The 20221-nt window shown below is 43.5% G+C and overlaps 3 protein-coding genes and 1 long non-coding RNA gene across 4 annotated transcripts; 1 reads left to right on the forward strand and 3 right to left on the reverse strand.

Annotated features, from left to right (window-relative positions):
• Positions 1-61: 61 nt before the first annotated feature.
• Positions 62-3429, reverse strand: LOC306707740 (uncharacterized protein). The gene is made up of 4 exons (XM_079175323.1): positions 3157-3429; positions 1710-2258; positions 1466-1626; positions 62-888 (listed from the first exon to the last, which is right to left on the reverse strand). Exons 1-4 carry the CDS (start codon positions 3319-3321, stop codon positions 456-458), a joined length of 1308 nt encoding a protein of 435 aa, XP_079031449.1. The 5' UTR covers positions 3322-3429; the 3' UTR covers positions 62-455.
• A 920-nt stretch (positions 3430-4349) lies between these two features.
• On the reverse strand, positions 4350-6390 carry tpgs1 (tubulin polyglutamylase complex subunit 1; the record flags this gene model as incomplete). The annotated part of the gene is made up of 2 exons (XM_079174536.1): positions 4350-5141; positions 6053-6390. The coding sequence occupies 2 exons, from the start codon at positions 6388-6390 to the stop codon at positions 4490-4492; spliced, it is 990 nt and encodes a 329-aa protein (XP_079030662.1). The 3' UTR covers positions 4350-4489.
• An 889-nt stretch (positions 6391-7279) lies between these two features.
• LOC306707143 (inositol-3-phosphate synthase 1-A-like) lies at positions 7280-13984 on the reverse strand. Its single transcript, XM_079174468.1, has 11 exons — positions 13785-13984; positions 12341-12465; positions 12080-12241; positions 11845-11974; positions 11278-11471; positions 11021-11170; positions 10201-10416; positions 9559-9723; positions 9347-9460; positions 8258-8472; positions 7280-8112 (listed from the first exon to the last, which is right to left on the reverse strand). The coding sequence occupies exons 2-11, from the start codon at positions 12452-12454 to the stop codon at positions 7923-7925; spliced, it is 1650 nt and encodes a 549-aa protein (XP_079030594.1). The 5' UTR covers positions 12455-12465; positions 13785-13984; the 3' UTR covers positions 7280-7922.
• A 3176-nt stretch (positions 13985-17160) lies between these two features.
• Positions 17161-18821, forward strand: LOC306707195. The gene is made up of 3 exons (XR_013767416.1): positions 17161-17375; positions 17730-17886; positions 18200-18821. It is a non-coding gene; the product is annotated as an uncharacterized lncRNA (long non-coding RNA).
• Positions 18822-20221: the final 1400 nt, after the last annotated feature.

Consider the following 20221-nt stretch of genomic DNA (forward strand, 5'->3'; position numbering starts at 1 on the left):
TACATAAAAATGTACAAAACGAAAAAGAATCATGCAGTCATGATTAATACAAAATGCTACAGCCTTGATAGTAGCTCCTTCAGGCTGTGATGCGTAATACACAATAGAAAACACTTGTTTCATAGATGAAAGCAAATACAATTTAGCTGTTTTTACATCCTTACCACGAGTTGGAACTTGTGAAGATTGGCCAAAGTAAACAGGTGTGTGTATGATTTCAGAACATTTAAGACTTGATTTGAGGGCGTTGTCAAATTGAGCTTCTGTTCAGTCTTTGCTTAACTTGATCCATTTCTGGTTAAACTATGTGTTTGACATCAATGCTTTAACATTCCTTGGTACAGTTGGCATAAAGATACATGTTAACAACCAAAGCACTGTGTGGCTAAAAAAATCTAGTGCAAGTACAAATGTTTGCCAGGATTTCAATAAGTCTTTATGTGTAGGAGACTTCTTCAATTACTCTGCTCCTCAAAAAAGTCACAGAAGAGCTTTCGGGCCTCCTCAGCATGACTTTGGTCAGTACTGGTGGAGGGAAGTTGCTTGTGGCCGGGCTGAGGGCTCTCTGCCTCGGCCACCTCCACCTGCCACTCCGCCTTGAAGGCGTCCCCGTGGGACTCGCACATGTTGTGCAGAATGCAGCAGGCTAGAATCATGGTGGGCACCACGTCCAGTCCGCAGTCGTTCCTCTTGCTCAAACACTGCCAGCGCGCCCTCAGCCTCAGCAGCGCCTCCTCGGAGACACGCAGCGCTCGGGTGAGCCGTCGATTAAAGAGCCGCTGTGGCTCTGTCAGTGCTGTGTGGCTGGCCCTCCGGCCCTTTTCCCCAGGATAGGCCTTCATCAGCCAGCTCTGCAGAGGGTAGCAGGCCTCCCCCAGCAGCACATACCTAGACACACCAGACGGCTTTCAGTCAGTTACAGCACACCCTGGAAGACTGGACATCCGACTCGGAATTGCGTCATTTCAACTGCCAATGCCAATTGTAAACATGCAAACTATTTATTAATTTATTAACAACATTAATTTGTGCATGGAGCAAGGAAGTTTATGGATGAGACAACAGATGAAAATGGGTCTTATCAACCTTGAATTTAAGATACCAGATCACCAGTGGTAGATCTTAGAAATCAGACAAAAGGGTGCGGCTAAACTAAGAATACAACATGCAACCTCTAATATAAAATAACAAATATTATGGATATGATATATATCAGCAGTCTGTGTGTGTACGTGTCAGATGGTGTGTATATGTCAATCCTTCCAACTCTATCATGAAATTGGCTTTTCTGTGGAGATTTCCTAGATGGTGTTTATCTGAGCCGAACACTAGATGCTGTTTTAAAGTGGACAAATGACTCCTAACAAACAAAAGGATGGAAATGTGGTATCTTTAAATGCGGTATCTGAAAAACGTTTGCACTGAAATGGATCCTGACCCAACCATGCTGTTGACGTTGAACTACCTGAGCGGTTTTCCCATGAAGATAGGTGGCGGGGCAGGCGACAGTCCACCGTCTGCAGCTGTGGCCCACAGGGATGAGTTCTGGAAGATGTCCGCCGGGTCCGTCCCACCTGGGAAACTGGCACATACGTCCCAGAATTGCCCCCGGCCACTGACAGCCACCTCAAACACCAAAGAGACAGGAACTCAAAATCCGACAGCTAGCAACATGTATTGTCAGCGGCATATATGGGTGTCCTCTCTACCTGAGACAGCACTGAGAGCCAGCCAGCGGGGTTGGCGTAGTCAGATGCGTTGTTTGACGGGGTGATGATAGCAGTGTGTAGGGTCGATATGGCTGCAACGCAGTGAGGAAAGCCCCATTTGGACAGGAAGAGCTGGACTGAATCCTCCAGCTCCTGCTCACTGGGGGGCCGCAGGTAGATGGAGCTGAGGAGGGCCACGATGGCGTGACACATGTCCCTGACACACCTGCACACAGTGGACTTCCCCACACCAAACAGGGTGCTGATGGTGCGGTATTCGATGTTCGATGCCAGGCGCCACAGAGCCACTGCTACGCGTTTCTCCACCGGCAGCGCCAGGCGGAAGCTGGTATCCTGGCGAGCCAGACGAGGCCTCAGCTTGTCACAGAGGTAGAAGAACGTCTCCCTGCTCATACGGAACTTATCCAGCCAATCAGACGGCTGGAATTCCGTCATCACCACGCGCTCCCACCAATCAGTGCTTTGAGTGGTGGTCCAGGGACGTGTGCGGATGCGGTCGTTGGCGCGGATACCTCCTGCTATCATCATCTGAGGAGGATCAATAACGAAATAAAGATTTTCTTTAAATTAATTCACATGTTTTTAATTCATCCCTCAAGTCACCGCCTTACAAAAGCAAATATATAATTGATCCTCAGGCTAGATTATGACCATCACTCATTTATTTTCAAACTACACAATTTGCCGTTTCTTAAATGGAGAAATGTTTGGGTTTATTTGACAACAGCAACAAACATATGGACAAATTATATCTGATACATTTTTATTCAACTTAAATCCAAATTCTACACACATAAATATAAATACACCAACTACTCTGGTTGGTCAAATTAAAAACTATATCTCTATTATTGCATACAGTGCAAATAGAAATGTCAGAACATATAATTATATCTTTGCAGACTACAACTGTTTTTTTTCAGGATGAAACAGTTAGTTGATTTTAATAATCCATTTGTCCAATCAACAGAAAATGTATCTGCAACAATTTGGTAACCTATGTTTTATTTACTTCACTAATTTCCAACATTTTTATAGACAATTGATTGATTACTGAGAAAATAAATCTAAGAAAAATATATGATGAAAACTTATTTAAGTTCGTATTCCACAAGATATTGCACACTTCTGTTTGTTTACTGGCTAAGAGGAAGAAACACAACTCTGACTTATGAACCCACTGACGGTGTAAAATTATAATTATTATATTTTTTGGAGGGGGAGTTCTCCGGTTCTCCTACTAAAATGACTCACATAACTGTGTTTTTATAATCCACAAATACAGTGTCTATATATTTTAGTGTTTCATGATAATGTAAAATAAAGTACACCTGATATGTTAAGGCAACATAGTCTACAGCAGTATTTATTTCTATGCATGGCCGTGATTATGTTGGGATATGAAATGAGCCAGAGAGGGACTGACCATGAGCATCCTTCTCTGTCTCTGGAAGAAGTACTGCCGATGTCTGATGCGTCTTTGAATCTCACTGCGCCTCTGAATGTTTGCGTTGTTTAAGTCTCTCCTGCGCTTCAGCAGCATGTAAGTCATCAGGAACATGAAAGACCGCAGCTGCTCCTCTTCCTCCATTTTGACAAGTTCAACCAGGAGGCTGAACGCCGTTCAACATTGAGTCACGAGGATCACAGCGACGTTTATCAAGCGACTCAGGCGCGGATGCAGGCAACGCTGCTGTCATTTCACCTCAAACCTGTGAACGGGTGTACTTCCGCCTTCTTCCTGTTTATGAACCCGACTATGAACCAGAGTGGTGCTGTCATCTAGCGGCTGAAACGAGGTAGTGGTTGCATTGCTCAAAGTGTGAGACATTTGTCAGATATGTCAAATAAATGAGCCCATTGTATATAATAATGTTTTAATGGTTTCTGGGTTGTCTCTATGTAGGCTACTGCCAGAGAGATTTACACTCAAAAGATGTATTTTTGAATTACTACATTTGAACTTTTAGATAGGACTTGCTTCACACGCTTAAATGCATTTCCTGAGTAGATGTAGTTCTGCTCTGTCTCTTTTAGGTTGACCATAGCGGCAGTCTTTAAATCCTTTTAGGACTATTGCTGAGGAAGAGTTATGGCCTCTTTGGTTTATCCTCACTGTTTGGACCTTTTCGGAGTCATCGCTCATGCATCAGTGACTCCAGCACGAGGAGAGAAGAGAATTAAAAGATTTTTTATTTATTATGGCTCTTATTTTTTTTTTGTCTGCCTCCTTCAACTCTGAATTCATTTTGTCAGTGTTTGGAAAATATGTGCTGTGAGCACTTTCTCTGCATTCTCTTTAATGGCAGACTTGAGATAAGACGTTCAAATAAATAAAAGAAATCAGTGAACATTGCATGTTTATTCCCCCCAAAATGTTTTCTGCCACAAAAAAATAGGATTTATTACAAGGATTGCATTAGAAATAGATCAGAACAGAGTGTTACTTTCTAATCTGAGCATTTTATGGAAACGGCTAAACAATAATGGAAACTGTCGAGATCAAAGCATGGCAGCTGCTCGCTTAGTCACAGCAGATGCTGATTTCTTATCTCTTCCACTTTAATGAGATCAATAAAATGACAACAAACAATATGTTATACAATTAGTGTACTCAAAAAAAAATGTGTTGATATAGTGTCTAGGAGGTAATATCTGTGAGTGTAGGTTAGAGGAGGTACTGTACACAGAAGGTACTTATTTACTATATACTTTAGATTGTGTTACATTCATAAATTATGTGGAAATAGACAAGAAACCTAGGACACAACTTTTACTCGCGTGATAAAAAGTTCTGCCGCTGCGTTCTCAAACTCCTTCGCGTCCATATTACCACCCGGGCCCCGTGTCTGTGCTCCAGCCATGGCCTGACCTAACTTGTCTGGAGAGATCTTGGCACTTGCCTCCAGGTAGCGCAAAGCCTTCACGTTAGCCTCCAGACAGGGATTCACTTTAGTATTCGCATTATCACAGCAGTTTGCCTCGCAGCCTTGGGAAGTCTCCAGGGCTTCCTTTAAGGTCCCCAGCACGGCCAGGCACCGCGCCCGCGAGGCAGGCCCTTCATCCGGGCAGCACACTTCAGCGTAAAGCCTCTGAGCCTGCCGGATGTAGTCTGAGAAAACTGCACACGTGAGCACACCGTGACGGAAGATGTCATAAGGGACCGCCTCGTGGTCTTGGCAATGGAGGCGTTGGAGGAGTGGGGCGGAGGTGGAGGCAGGGACCCCACCCTCACTGCACAGGCACTGCAGAGTCTGTGTGTAGAGGCCTCCCTTCACTCCTCCTCCTCCTTCTGTCGGGCTGTCGGTGCAGGAGCCATCAGGGGCCTCAGGAGCCTCACCTGAACGTCTGAGGGGCCCAGTGAGGTTCAAAAGGTCATAAGCCACACGGACATTGTTGCTGAAGGCTGATCTGGGTTTAAAATGAGAGATGGGAAAGTAAATGAGTGTTTTCTCTGTGGCAGTTAGAAGGAAAAGCTTGTTTATGTTGGAATGGCTGTATTAATGGCTATTTAATTGTTCATTCATATGCTTTACAGAACCATGAATAAGAACAAATGTATTTGGTTGTTGAGTGACTAATAATTAAGTCTTTAATAGTGATATAACGGGTCACTTTCTGTCAAGGGTTCTTAAGATAAGTCTGCAGTTGTGCGTTTGAAATAATAGTTAATAAAGGTAACGTGGTCTAGATGCTCTGCAGTTCTTTTACAGAAGATCAGAGGTCAATCAATCTATTGGGGGGTAGTCTTCCTGATGAGTTAATAATACAAATATATATTTTTTAAAAGACAAATCAGGTGCCGAAAGAGGACAAACAACAGCCATAACCTGGCAACCCTACTGTTGTTCTTATTAAATGGCTCATAGCATAAGCAAATAATGAATCAACCTATAATATCCCATTAGTTACAATGAGCCTAAACCCTGTTGCAGTTTGTTATCAGTCCCATTGTCCATCAACAATTCTACGGCACATTGTGCAGCATAGAACTGCTGTATTGTGGCACCATTATCATTGAGGCCTATAGGCCTGCATGTCGTTGACATGGAACTGAGTTATTCTAAAACACCCATGGCTATAATAACCATACATTGATCAAATCCTTTAGATATATCACTACATGACAATATGTAATATATATTATATAATATATTATAATATACAAGTAACAGCTGATTAATGTAAGTGGCTAGGTACAGTGAGAGGACATAATGAGGGATTGATCACAGGCCCCATTATAATAATATTCGGTTCAAACGTCAAACCACATGTCAAAGGGGTCTGGTTTAGGACCGTATATCTCTGAAATGGGTCCAGACCTCTGGGAATGGTGCGCCAGCCTCAGGTGCCACAGCGCCCGGTTGAGATGCTGCTGCTCCTGCGCGCCTGCGCTCAGCGGGCCGTTGTTCAAATGATCCCCGTCGCTGCATCCAGCTGTGCCGGTCTCTGACGCGGAGGCGAGGTTGCAGAAGTGGTCGGCGAGGAACCCGATGGGATCGTCCGACCTGGCCTCCACCATCTTCAGGATGGCTCCGCGGAGCAGCTCTCCCACTCCAGCCTGCGACAGAAACTCCCTGTCGCTGTCCGATTTGGTGGCTTTGCCCTCGGGCATCCCTGGAGGAGTAGCCCCGGACCGGCGCTTCTCCTTGTCCGCCATAGCTGATGACGTCCCGTGTCGCAGCAACGGAAGTGATTCAATACCGGTCGAGAGACAGGAAACGGTTTATATAGATCTATATTTATTCATCCATATGGCTAGAAAATGTGGCAAAAATCATCGGGTGCTTTACAACAAGCCATCCGATGATTTACAACAGCTGAAAGCCCCAAAACAAAAGGCGTGTCTCCACAAAATCAGTCCGCTCTGTCGTGCTGGTTGCCAGGGACGCTGTCTGACGTGTGTGCGTGCGTCAAGTAGTCCGTGCAAAGGATTCTGATACCTGGGCCCTCACTCTGTGAAATGTCTCCAGCTTTTTCGTTTGTTTGCTGAAATAGCCTACTATCTGGCCACGATTTTACTGTGAAGTGTTACACATTGATTTAAGCATATGGAATAAACACAAAACTGAAATAAAATGTGTTGTAGTGGTACAAAGCCTACTCTCCAACACTTCTGGAGCAATTTGCTGCTTTCACCTGTTGGTAATCCAGCCTTATCCCACTCACCTGAAATCCAAATGGATATATATATATTTTTTAATACTAGCGCAGGTGCAAAAGGCCACCCAAGATTCATAACAAACCATTCCAATACTTTTGATATCTTACTTTCAGGATGAGATAGAAGCTATAGCCAGCTTGAGCTGAAAGACACAACTTAGTCAAATACACACCCATAGTGTCCAGTTTATGGGTTAGTTAGAGACTCCTCTGACTGATATCTATTAATTAAAAGGGCATCGGTTTTATATGGTGTCATGTACTTGTTTTTGAAACAATAGCTATTTACCTTTCAGGCAAATAATGCTTATTTGAATTTTGATAGTCGGCTTAAGGGGAGCAGAGGAGAGTTAAAAAAGACAAACAAATCCATCATATATGTTAAGTCCAAACAAGGTTTATTGTATACATAAAACCCAGGTTACTACAAAATTGTCTCCATCCCTATTTTCTGTAATTTAGCCTCAACCAAAACACAAGGCAGTGATCAACAATAACACAAATAATGTGAAGAAGAACCCACTCATTCATCAAACAAAGCATTTAACAGTTAAACACAGCTGCACCATCACCTCCACATTTGCTTATTTAATATTGATCCATTTCCAGTAACTATACAACAGTGTTTTACATGTGCATTGCTCGCAAGAGACTAGTTGAATAACATTACAAGAACAAAAACAAAAAGGAAGATTGAACTTATTTAAATTCAATAAATGGCCGATTCTACACATAATAAAAATATTTGAACGCCGCTACGCTTTGTGGAGATTAGTGTAGTGTATGGGCCTCATAACCCTCTGTTGCGGCTCAGTAACTAAAGAGGCCAATGACATGCATGATATGGAAGTGTTGAAGCACCACACTATTCTTTTAATAGGCTAAGACTTGCTGAACTCCTATGATTTTTAAATGTTAAGTTTACTCTGAAAAACCAGTGTTTTTTTTCCAATGAGATTAATGAGATCGTTCAAGTATCAAGTTTACTATTGTGTAAAGTTAAAGTTCCACCTTGGGCTGTATTGTTGCTCATAACGCATCAGCTGCATCGTCAACGTGTGTATGGACGCCATTTGTTAAATTCATATGGGTCCCGTTGACGAGGGAAGCTTTTTTCAAAGCAGCCACATTTCCATAAGTTGAATGTGGAGGCAGGAAGTTTCTCTGCAGCTTGTGCTCCAGCAGCATATGGTTCTGAGGAGGAAGGCCGAGGCACGCTCTGAAAAAGAAAAGGAAGGAGACTGTTGTCAACTTCTGCCACTAATGACACACCTGCATATAAGCCTTGAAAAGTCCTTCAAATTACAATTATTCCATTGAATGTGCGGTAAACTAGGTTAAGAAACCCAAGCCTTGTCCCCCACCTCATGACGTTTTCTATGCAGGCCCTCTGGCGGAAGAAGGCGTTGATGACCGGTGACCCAGGTGGGACCAGGGGGGCCTTGCAGAGGAAGGAGAGCAGTGCCAAGACACTGTGGAAGGACTGGAAGTCCTCCCCCTGGGGTTGGACAGCAATGCGCTGACAAAGCTCTGTCAGGATCACCAGGTCCAGGATGATTGGGGTGGCTAGCAGAGAGTCCTGTTGCAAAGACAGAAAGATGAGAATGGTGTTATAGAGTGAGAAGGGTATGGCCAACCCACATTCATTAATGCATGGAAAACACAATGCAGTTCTGTGTACATGCAGGAATCGTATTTATACAATACCAGTGTCTTTTTCTAATACTACCACTAGGAGTCGCCAAATCAAAACTTTTCAAATTCAACACATGAAAGGATTTTAACTAGTGACGCAGATTGCTTCAAGTGTTGGGCTGTTTTTGGATTTATGAGCCAACTACTTCTATAGATACTCTAGTTGTTTCAGTTTCAGCATTGATTTGCTTGGATAGTACACCAGAAATGAATGAAATACCCTTTTCTACTTAAAACCACTAATGTAGAGCATTTTTGCATGATTGCAGAATATTTCTGAATTAATTTGACAGCATAAATTGTTGTTGGTAGAAAACGGGACAATCGCGGGAGGCCACTGTAGCATTTTATTTGTGCGATTGCAGAATCTTTCAAATTATTTTTGATAAGAGTAAAATATTTTGTAGAAAAATGGGACAATCCAGGAGGAAAAGCTGCAGTCAGCCAGATAACCAGAATAGCTGTTATTTCATGTGTAGGAATGGTGGTGGACTAAAGCAGCTAGGCCAGTGAAACATGAAACAGCTGTGTCAATGACCTGAAGATGTCTCTTTAAATTAGCCACATGTTAAGAAGGATTAACAGTAAGCTCTGGCACTCTCGAGCCTCTTCCTCCACAAATACTGTCAGATGAAGAAGAAGAACAACAATAGATCTGAACGTTGTGTTTAACAAGCAATTAGCAGCCTGGACTCTGGAAATCGTTCTAATATGCTAGATTTGCCTTTTTCACAGAAATAGATGGAGTGACCACTGACCTCACAGGTGTTGTGCATAGCGATAGTATTGGTCCCTCCCATCATGATTTCAGAAGTATATTCATCCATGGCACGCTTGCTGTCTCCCACACAGGGAACATACTTAATCACCACCTGAAATAACACACAGAGACAGTTTCAAACATCTGATGAGATGTTTTCAGTAAACATCAATGTGGAGCTCATCATCCGTCTGCGTGTGAGTCACTCACACAGTGGTCGGGTTTTTCTCCAGGCTGGTACAGTATGGAGTTTGACTTGACCATGTCATCCACCACGTTGCTCTTGGAGATCTCTTTAGAGCGAAACTGCTGAGGAGCCGACAGGTTCTTCCCATCGTTGTTGCCAAGATGATTGTAGCTGACGATGGAGGTCGGCTGTCGAGGGGGAGAGGAAACTTATTCAAAATGTATTCCGTTGAGAAAACACATGGTACTGCAAGTTTGAAGTTGTCATATTTGCTGGTAGGACTATCTCATTGGTGCTCTTCCTCTTTTTTCCCCCCGGTTATGTTAATCCTTACACGAACCACGGGTTTAAGGTTAGAGGCAGACACTGCCACACTCTTCTAGTCGGTCATAAGTGATGATTAAGAGGGATTATTTTGAGTCTATACATTCTTTTTTTTTTTAGGAAAATAATCCTAATCCTGCTTTTAGGTGTAAAAAGCAGTGGTTTATGAGACCAGTATCATTTAATCCAGTTATGGACAATAGATGATAATTTCTCACATTAATTCTTGTCTTAGATTTCAGTATTAGCTTAGTAGCTTTTCTAGTATACTATAACCATGTTCGTAGTGATTCAGTGTGATTAGTATCAGACCGTTACTATCCATGTGTCCATTTTCTCACCTTGATACCCGAGCTGACCAGGAAGTCCACCAGCACAGACTTAACCTTGGTCTGACCGGATTTGAAGTCATCTCCTCCGATGAACACCCCGTGCTGCACGGCCAGCTCTATGGCCCCCGGTACAAAAGTGTTCTGCGGAGAGCCGTTGATGAAGGCACAACCCTCCAGTATGCTGGCCACTGCAAACAGGGTGGAAGGAGAGACCTCTGCTCCATCCTAATAGATGGAGTAAAAAGATTAGAACCGTTACAGAGTGTATCATCATATTCCAGCATGACTCACAGGGCGTACATTTACCCGAGACTCTCTTGACATCATCTCCATTGTCAACTTCATGCCTATCTAAAATTGAGCTGTTTGCTGAAGCTCACAAGTCTGTGAAATAGACTATTATCGTTGCTGACGCCTGTACGAGCATGCTGAAGACAGGAGATAAAATATAAACTCAACCATGAGGGGAAAATCATAATTTTCCTCCTCTAATCTGATATAAAAAGGAATAGCTGACTCATTATGGAATTTCATCTACAACTCCACAGTGAAGTGTTAGGAGAGTTAATCTTCTCATCCTCTAAGCTTTATGAATCTCTAAATGGATGGAGGATTACCGTTTGGTCCTCCGCATTAGGAGGAAGTTAAAGTCGAAGTCATGACTACTGGCCGCCATCACAGTTTAGGATGGTTTGTAGGACAATTAAAAGTTAATTATCATACTGGGTCTCTACTGAAACCAACTTAAGGATTTGTGTCTTGAGAGCTTGCATGTTTCATGAATCTGGAAGTTTTCCAACCAAACTCTGTTCTCGGCTCCTGCTCTCACCTGGATTGCAGCAAGCAGGTTCTTTGAATTGTCATTGATCCCTGGTATGATATCACAGAAGCGCTCGGTGTTGGCGGTCCACAGAACAATGACTTTGTCCACACCACTCGACTGACGGAAGTCCCTTATGTCAGCTTTTATCTGCTCCACCTGGAAGAGCATTTAATCTTTTAAGTCAGATTAAAATGACACATGAAGCAACATGAATCTGAGACTCCGGCCCTCTTAAACCTGCGGCTCAGGAGACCAAGCGTTACCTGCTCCGCCATGCTTCCAGTGAGGACGTTGTCCGCCCGACTCTCTTGGTTTGCAGCGATGAAGTCTGGGATATAGATGGACGGTCTGGGTTTCATGGGGCTCAAGTATGGCCGCAGCTGCTCCTGCAACGACCACTCGAACACCTGAGCTCTCTCCATCGCTCTGCCAAGATCCATTGAAGAGATATCCCAGCCTAAAAACACAAACACACCTCAAGTATAAACATATATATATAAATCATTTTCCAGAAAAGGGCAGAGGCTGACCTATGCGGGTCAATACTTCCATCTTATATTAGACTACAGCAGCTCTATAAACAGCTTGCCTGTTAAAGCTCTTCCCTCATGAAGTATCAGACTAGACTGCATTAGAGGACACCATAGTGGAGCACATCTCTGACCATCTTCACCTCATGGAGAGGCTCTCCATTAAGCTTCCCTGGGGTCAGATTTCCCTGTCGTTTAACACTGCTGTTAACAGCTCACTTGCGCCCTTATATTTCACACACTTCTCCGTTTCTGTATAAGAGGTTAGGCTTCGAGCTAAGTATCTGCAATTGTCCGTACCGTCAAAGACTATGTCATTAGGGTGCACCATGGGTAGGAGGTCACCGAGGGGCACATTGACCTCTCCCTCGGGTCCTGAACCCAGACAAGCAGTAGACGCCTGCAGGAGGGAGCCAAAGTAGTTTGCTTTCTGCAGAATGTGGGAAGAAAAAAAAAAAAAAAGGAGAAAAACACAAATTTCATTCCCTGTCCCACTGTCTGTATGTGTGTGTACAGACACGTTTGTGTCACTCACCTTCACTCCAGTCATGGTTCTCCAGGTGAGACCCAGCTTGTTGGCCAGTACAGCTGCAGTCACTGTGGTCCCGTTGTTGCCTCCCCAGCCCACCAGCATCACACCCAGCTTGGGCACATTTCTCTCTGTGCGAAATATCATCTCGGTGGTGCGGGGGGTCACCTGTTCCCCAATAAGGAGCAGAATTAGAGGGACACTGTACAAATGACACACACACACACACATATACTGTACAGAGAAATGTCAGAAAGGTCCACGTACTGTTACTTTGTTCCCATCTCTGTGGACTGATGTGGTCTCGTAGGGATACTGAGACACAATGTGTGTATCTGTGTACTTCACATTAGGGCTGTTGATTTTAACGTTGACGGACATGGCTGCAGAGTCTGCGAAGAGAGAAACAAAGAACACTCAACACATATTAAATGAAGGTAGGGAAACGGTCTTGAGCTATGTGGTATGACACATACTCCATACCAATGTGCAATCACTCACGCAATCACTGACTTTGAGGCCCGTTCTCGCAAAATCAGTGAGGGCTCAGGGCTGTCCCACTGTCCCATCACGCGCTTGTGGGCTCTCTTGGAGACATTTTTCTCAGTGTCACTTTCCGTGAAACTGAGACTTTGCTTGATTACCCACAATTCATAGCATTCTGACAGGTCACCAGGGGAAGATTAAGGCCTCCTCTCATCTCCCAGTTTGTACATCCTAGAATCCTTTCCTCACCTCCTCTGCTTGCACCGAAGTCCCGGCCACCGGAGACCTCGAAGCTCTCATTTTAATGCGATTTCAATTAAATATGATGTGTCATAGCAACCTCAGCTGTCCATTGTTTGGTTATATCGCTGTATTTTATGATACTGAATTTGACATACTATGTACTGGAACAGACTAAATATTTGTATGTACGGGTATTGGAACACAGGCATTTTAGGAATTGGGCTGTCCTTCAGGATGTCCAGCTCACAAGCTGGAGGATCGAGGAGGCTGAAAACTGGGAAAGGGAAAAGGCCCCCAGAAGTATTTAACAAAAACAAAAAAAAGTTAAGGAGGTACACAGCCTTAAAATTAACAAATGTAAGCTGGTACATTTAAAAAAACATGATATCAGGAGTGCAAGCATTTATACATTGCCTATATATTATTCATTAATTCAAACATTTATTTTAATGTTGTTTATTGAAGCAGTTTTGACACACACACAATTGATTATTTGACAATTACCTGTCGTCTCGTAATGAGACAGCGTGGAAGGAAAAAAAAAAATGCGCAAACAATTTTTTTTTTTTTGTTTTATTAATGTAACGTAATGTAATATGTTGCCGCAAAATGCTATCCCATACACAATTCCCACATGTACACACCTCCAAAAACTTCCTTGGCTTTACAGACGTCACAGCTAACTACGACACATCAGCTTCCGTTAACAATGACCCGCCCTGCTCTGCCAGTCATTGGCTCCCTCCGATACAAGCTGCGAAGGCAACGAGTATCAGCCAGTCAGAGAGAGTAAATCGGCTCATGACTTCGCTATCCCGGCATGAACAAGTTGACATAAAGTACTCTTTCGTGACTCCCTAACCGACAAAACAATTACATTTTTTCCAGCGATCCCTCTCAGACCATCTTGGGCTATTTCTGTCAAACAAACACAGGTAATATGTCAATAAATGTATGAATTAACAACCACGGAAACACTCACCACTTGAAGAGTTAAAGATATCTGAATTTGCCTTCGCTGAAGAAGTCCTGGTTTGTCTCGTGCACCGTTTAGCGGAAGTCCCCTTTGTCTTTAAATATGCCGGGTAGTAGGCTATCCAACCCCGTCTCTGCCACTGCCTTCAAATTACTTTTTTTCCGTATTGCTACGTATTCAACGCAAGTGCCAATCAGACTGCTCCGTCGGAATTATATAACACTGAAATATGAGGAGAGCTTGAGAACCGCCTGCACAAAGGATGGAAATGGCAGAGGGTGTGCGCACTCAGTTCTCTTTAATATCATTCGTTTCGTGTCTCACACTGGGAACGCCTACGACGTGACCTCATCAGAAGCGCCTATTGTATTCTGCCAGCCAGGATTGGCTGGAACTAAGCACGTCGGCGTCAAGGATGGTGGAGGCCCTCCCCTTAAAAAAATGTCTTGACGCCACCTGCCAGTCATTCAAAAACATCTTCTCGCTACCAGAAGTTTTATCTCTCGAACTAACATGTCTTTCTGGGACCTAGCTTAAATGTCCGTAGACACGAGCGAAAACTCGGTCACCGGGCGCTTTGTTCACGGACTGTTCAGTTATTAGAGAGTTACCGCTCATACTAGTCCAGGGGTCGACAAAAGAGCCATTTTGCCCTATTTTCCACCAAATAAAATTCGTCTGGAGCCGCAAAAGCTATTTGATATCACAGCTTATAAAGTTTTATATATAGTTATATTATATATCCAAAAACTATAGTTTGTTGTATTTATGAAAATATAGAACAAGAATAAAGACCATTCTTGACATTTTATTGCAATTTTACCTATTAGAACAATATCAAACTCTTATGAAGAGGAGAGTTTGCTGCAGCAGTTGAGAAATAGCTATTTTTCGCTCATCTCCAGCGTGACACTTTTCAGCATGCTGTGTGCTTGTTCTGGAAGTGACATTCAACATTACATTTTTTGCACATATCAAGCATACAGGTAAGCCAGCATCGTTGGCAGTGAAAGCAAATGAATACGTCAACGCAGAATTAAACTATCTTCCTCCGTGGCTTTTCTTCTTTTGGATTTATCCATTGATTGACTTTACCAAGGGCGGGGGTCTGAAAATCATGATTAGCCACCTGCAGGGAAAGGCGCTTGACAGGCGTAATAGGACGTGTAGCACATTTTAGTTGACAAAATATATTTTATTTTTATTTAAGACCTTGTCACCAAACAGTAGTGTGAGCTGCTAACTGTGGAGAGTAGCAATACTTTCAGCAGCTAGCCAAGCCGAGTGGCAACACTCGGAGTTAGTGTGAGAAATCTATGTTTTAAAGCATTCCTAGTGCTGGATATTATGTGTCACAGTGTGCTTACTTGTAGAAGTTTTAAACCAAGGAGTGTGGTCATTGCATGCATTGAGTGTCTGTGAGAGGGGGTTGAGGAATGTGCTAAGAGCGGGGGGGGGGTGGACGAAAGTGGCTGTAAGGAGGGGTGTCTGACCAGAGCAATGGGTCAAAGGCCAATTGGGTTTCAGCCAATCACTGAGCTGATTGATGGGCTGAAGAATGTGAAACATGAGACTTTTGCTTGGGACAAAGAGACTGTGGAATGCCTGACATCGTTAGATCTTCTGGGGGCCATCGAGCAGACACACAAATTCCGGCCCTGTTTGCTGACGGAAGAAGGAGAGCAAAGGCCGGGGGCTTCTTCTCCTCTGTGGGCTACTTTTTCCTCTGTTTGAGAAACTTTTGGACATAACAGTAGCAATACCCCACGAAAGTGAAACACTTTCCTCAAACTACCGTTAGCTTCACTGGGCTAATGCATCACAGAGTAGCAATACTCCCGCTGTATAACCCGCCTGGAAGTCACAACACTCCCAGTCGGCTCCCGCTATCCCTTAGCCACATCAGGCTAATAGCACACACAGTATAACTTTAGCTCTACAGCTAATTATCCCTGCTAGTGATGGGATATGGCTGCCGCTTCAGTCACTAGCTGGCTCACCAGTGGCCTCATGCTCTATTGTATGAATTCCCCCCAATAGCTCTGATTTCGCCGACCCTAGCCAGAGTGCGGGGCCCCTCCCAATACGCAGGGACCTGCTGTCTCAGGCACACAAAGAAATATTTCATCCCCACCCAGAGAGGCTGGCGCTGTGGGCCTGGCCCGTGAGTGGTTCAATCTGAGTACCGTGGGCCTCCCTCTGAGTGTGATTGAGACCATCCAGAATGCTAGGGCCCCTTCAACGAGGTCCCTTTATGAAAGCAAATGGTTAATTTTTGAGAAATGGTGCTCAAATGTACAGGCGGTTCCTTTTCAGTGTTCCGTGGCTGTTATCTTGGCTTTCTTACAAGACATGGTGGACAAAGGGAAGGCTTTCTCCACCATCAAAGTGTACTTGGCAGCTATTTCTGCCTGTCATATTGGTTTTGAGGGGAGGGCTGTAGGCCCTTAGTATGCCGCTTCATGAAGGGTGCACGCCGTAAACCACTCTCTAAACCACTGGTCCCATCCTGGGACCTTGCCACCGTGTTGGATGCTCTTTCGGCTCCACCTTTTGAACCACTGGAACAAGTAGACTTGAAAATGGTGGTTTTAAAGACAGCTTCGGTGTTGTCTCTTGCTTCAGCTAAACGAGTAAGTGTACAAAGTTATTTTTGGGGAATGTAAGGGGACATTACATCCTAACCCTGCCTTTATACCTAAGGTGTTAGGGTCATACTCCCCAATTGATCTGGTGTCCTTCTATCCCCCGCCATTCTCCTCAAAGGAGCATCAGCGGTTACTGTGTGGGGTGGAAGCTGCACTGACTACAACAGGAAAGCCCTGCAGCACATAGTGAACACAGATGGAAGGATCATTGGTGCCTCACTTCCCCCACTCCCCTCCCTGCAGGACATATATGACACCCGCCTCACCTGCAAAGTGACCATGATTGTGCGTGACTCCAGCCACCCCTCACACAGTCTCTTCAGCCTCCTGCCCTCTGGGAGAAGATACCAGAGCCTCCGTGCTCGCACCACCAGACTTTCAAACAGGTTCATCCACCTGGCTGTTAGGAAGCTGAACTCTCTCCCACCTCTCTTTTAAGACTCCCTATGTCTGACTGCTGCTAAATACAGAAGGATAGTTTTTTCTACACTGTAACAAATTGCTGTAAAAATACAAGAAATTCTCAACAGCAAGGTACTGTTCTTCGTAAATACAGTTGAATACAGTTAAATCCAGCAAAAGTTGAGGCCTTGAAAGAAAAAAAAAATTAACAGCAGCTACTGTCCAATCTTGCAGTATACTACAGTATTTTTTCCTTTTTCAGTTGACTAAGCCCGCCCCTTACTCTTCAACAGCACACGGCATCAAGTATCTACTGCTTAGTTAGCACATAGTCAACCTAAAGAAAATGAACAGAAAGCTTTAGATATCATAGACCGGTGATTTTATTCAGGATGGAAGAATAATAATAAGAGGGAATTTGAGAAGACGATTTTCAACGGACTCTGACCGAAGCACCGAAGCAGACCGAGCACCACCTGCTGCTTCAGCTCGCCTACAAACACGCAGCGGACACCGTCCATCCTGCCCCTGTGGCTCACTGAACAAGGTAATTTAGATGTTATCAAAGTTAGCTTGACCGTGTTCAGTCATTTTGTGTTGAATCTACATTGTATTGTACTGATTTTTTGCCGATAACGTGACTTGTTGCATGCTAACATGCTAACGAGCGGTGCTTGCAGGACAGCGACTGCTGCAGTAGCTCACGCGGTTCACTGTGCATACGTGGTGACCCGTGTGTTAGAAAAGAATGGCATGCGATCTACCGGCGTTACCAGCGAGAGTTATTTCATTTTCATAGATACCTGATTGAATTTCTCAGCAATTGAATCAACAAGCTGAGTTAATATATATATATTTGATATGGTTTCAGAACATTAACTATAATTGTTGTCTGCATTAGTTGCTGGTGACGCTGCTTGATAAGCATTGAAGCCACGTCGTCTGTGAAGGCATCCAGCCAAGCTTCATCACGTTGCTGCTGCGGTTTTCTCCAGCTACGATGTGTTCAACTTGCAATACCAAGAGGAAGCTGCAAGGACACTGGAGTTTGTTCAAAGGTAAATCTTCTGCAGTCTTAAATATTATTTGGATATTTTTCTGAAGGTTAATATGTTGCAACATGATTGAGCTTGTAGCCTTGATGTGAGAACGTGTAGAACAAAAATCAGACCTTGTATGTTCACATTTTTTGCTTATATGAAATATTCACACATATGTTAGATGAAAATAAGATTATTCTCTCATTGTTAGTAGACACAGAGGTCAGAATACTTGTAATTTGTATTTGTTTATTCCAATGGGGTTTAGTATTAAGTGTGAATATTCTTTACATACCACACCTAATATATATATGCTTTCTCTGTTATTTAGGCGCTTCATTGGTCTCAACCTGGAAAGGGGGACAAAGGCCAACCAGGGGAAGGTGGTGTCCAGAAAGACAGGGAAGCTGGTCCAGAAGAAGGCAGGAGCTGTCAATCCCCATGTGGCCACCCTCATAAAAAACCTCCTGGACTTTGAGTGTGGCTTTATGTAGTCCACAGCACATCTCCACATAGGAGGAAGGAGAGATCGCCCACACTGCTGGTGTTCTTTTTTCCTTTTAAGGTAACAAGTTTCAAAATTGTGTTCTGTTCAGTTCTATCGAGTTGTCTCAAATGTGCAGTTCCAGATTTGTTCTTTTACTTGCTTTCTATTACACTAATGACCATAACTAAATAAAAAAGTGATACTGAAGGCGGGGTACATTTAGTAAACTATAAGAGTTGTATATAGATTGTTGCGAATCTGTTTAACATGATGCAGTGTTCTGGTCTGATTGTATTGTACAATAACGTAATTACTGACAATGTTTTTTGTTCTAATTTACTTTAATGAATACAATTTTATATGGTGCTTTTAATATTTGTATTTTGCAAAAATGTGATCACTGTAAAATTGTCAGTTATTGAATGTGTTTGACACTGCATTGGCTTTAATAAAAGCTTTTTAATGTAAGGCCATCTCTTGTTTGAGTCGTTTCTATGCTCGCAATTTTCAGGGGTTTTATTTTGAAATGTAACATTTTAAATCATAAGCTTCTAGCAGTGTCATACTGTAAATACATTCTACGGTAATGAACTGTTCATGCATTTTCTATACAGCACTGTACTGTCATACTTTTTTACAGTATGAAACCGTTGTTGTACATTACAGTAGGTATGCTGTAGAATTACAGTTAGAAGCTGGAGCCTGTAGCTGCCAGCTCTTTACTGTAATTTAACGGGGAAATTTGTTACAGTGTATCTGTTTGCACTTTATTATCTGTATTCACTTATATGTTGGACTAGAGAGAAACGTTTTTTCAACTCCTCTGTATGTAAAGTACTGAGAAATTGACAATAAAGCTGACTTTGACTTTGATATGTCCTGGGACCTTGCCACCGTGTTGGATGGTCTTTCGGCTCCACCTTTTGAACCACTGGAACAAGTAGACTTGAAAATGGTGGTTTTAAAGACAGCTTCGGTGTTGTCTCTTGCTTCAGCTAAACAAGTAGGTGTACAAAGTTATTTTTGGGGAATGTAAGGGGACTTTACCTCCTAACCCTGCCTTTATACCTAAGGTGTTAGGGTCATACTCCCCAATTGATCTGGTGTCCTTCTATCCCCCGCCATTCTCCTCAAAGGAGCATCAGTGGTTACTGTGTGGGGTGGAAGCTGCACTGACTACAACAGGAAAGCCCTGCAGCACATAGTGAACACAGATGGAAGGATCATTGGTGCCTCACTTCCCCCACTCCCCTCCCTGCAGGACATATATGACACCCGCCTCACCTGCAAAGTGACCATGATTGTGCGTGACTCCAGCCACCCCTCACACAGTCTCTTCAGCCTCCTGCCCTCTGGGAGAAGATACCAGAGCCTCCGTGCTCGCACCACCAGACTTTCAAACAGGTTCATCCACCTGGCTGTTAGGAAGCTGAACTCTCTCCCACCTCTCTTTTAAGACTCCCTATGTCTGACTGCTGCTAAATACAGAAGGATAGTTTTTTCTATCTGTTTGCACTTTATTATCTGTATTCACTTATATGTTGGACTAGAGAGAAACGTTTTTTCAACTCCTCTGTATGTAAAGTACTGAGAAATTGACAATAAAGCTGACTTTGACTTTGATATGTTGTGTCCGGTGCATGCTTTACACATCTACATTGAACCAAAGGGTGTAGAAAAAGTGACCAGCTCTTTGTGTCTTGGGCAAAGAACCACTTGGGGAAGCCAGTCTCAAAGCAGCGGCTCTCTCACTGGATTGTGGGGGCTATTGCCTTAGCCTATAGCTCTAAGGGGTTGCAGTCACCAGAGGGGCTGCGTGCTCATTCTACCAGGGGTCTTTCTACCTCATGGGCCCTTTTCAGAGGG

Source organism: Pholis gunnellus, assembly GCF_910591455.1.
Source record: "Pholis gunnellus genome assembly, chromosome: 15".
Taxonomy (NCBI): domain Eukaryota; kingdom Metazoa; phylum Chordata; class Actinopteri; order Perciformes; family Pholidae; genus Pholis; species Pholis gunnellus.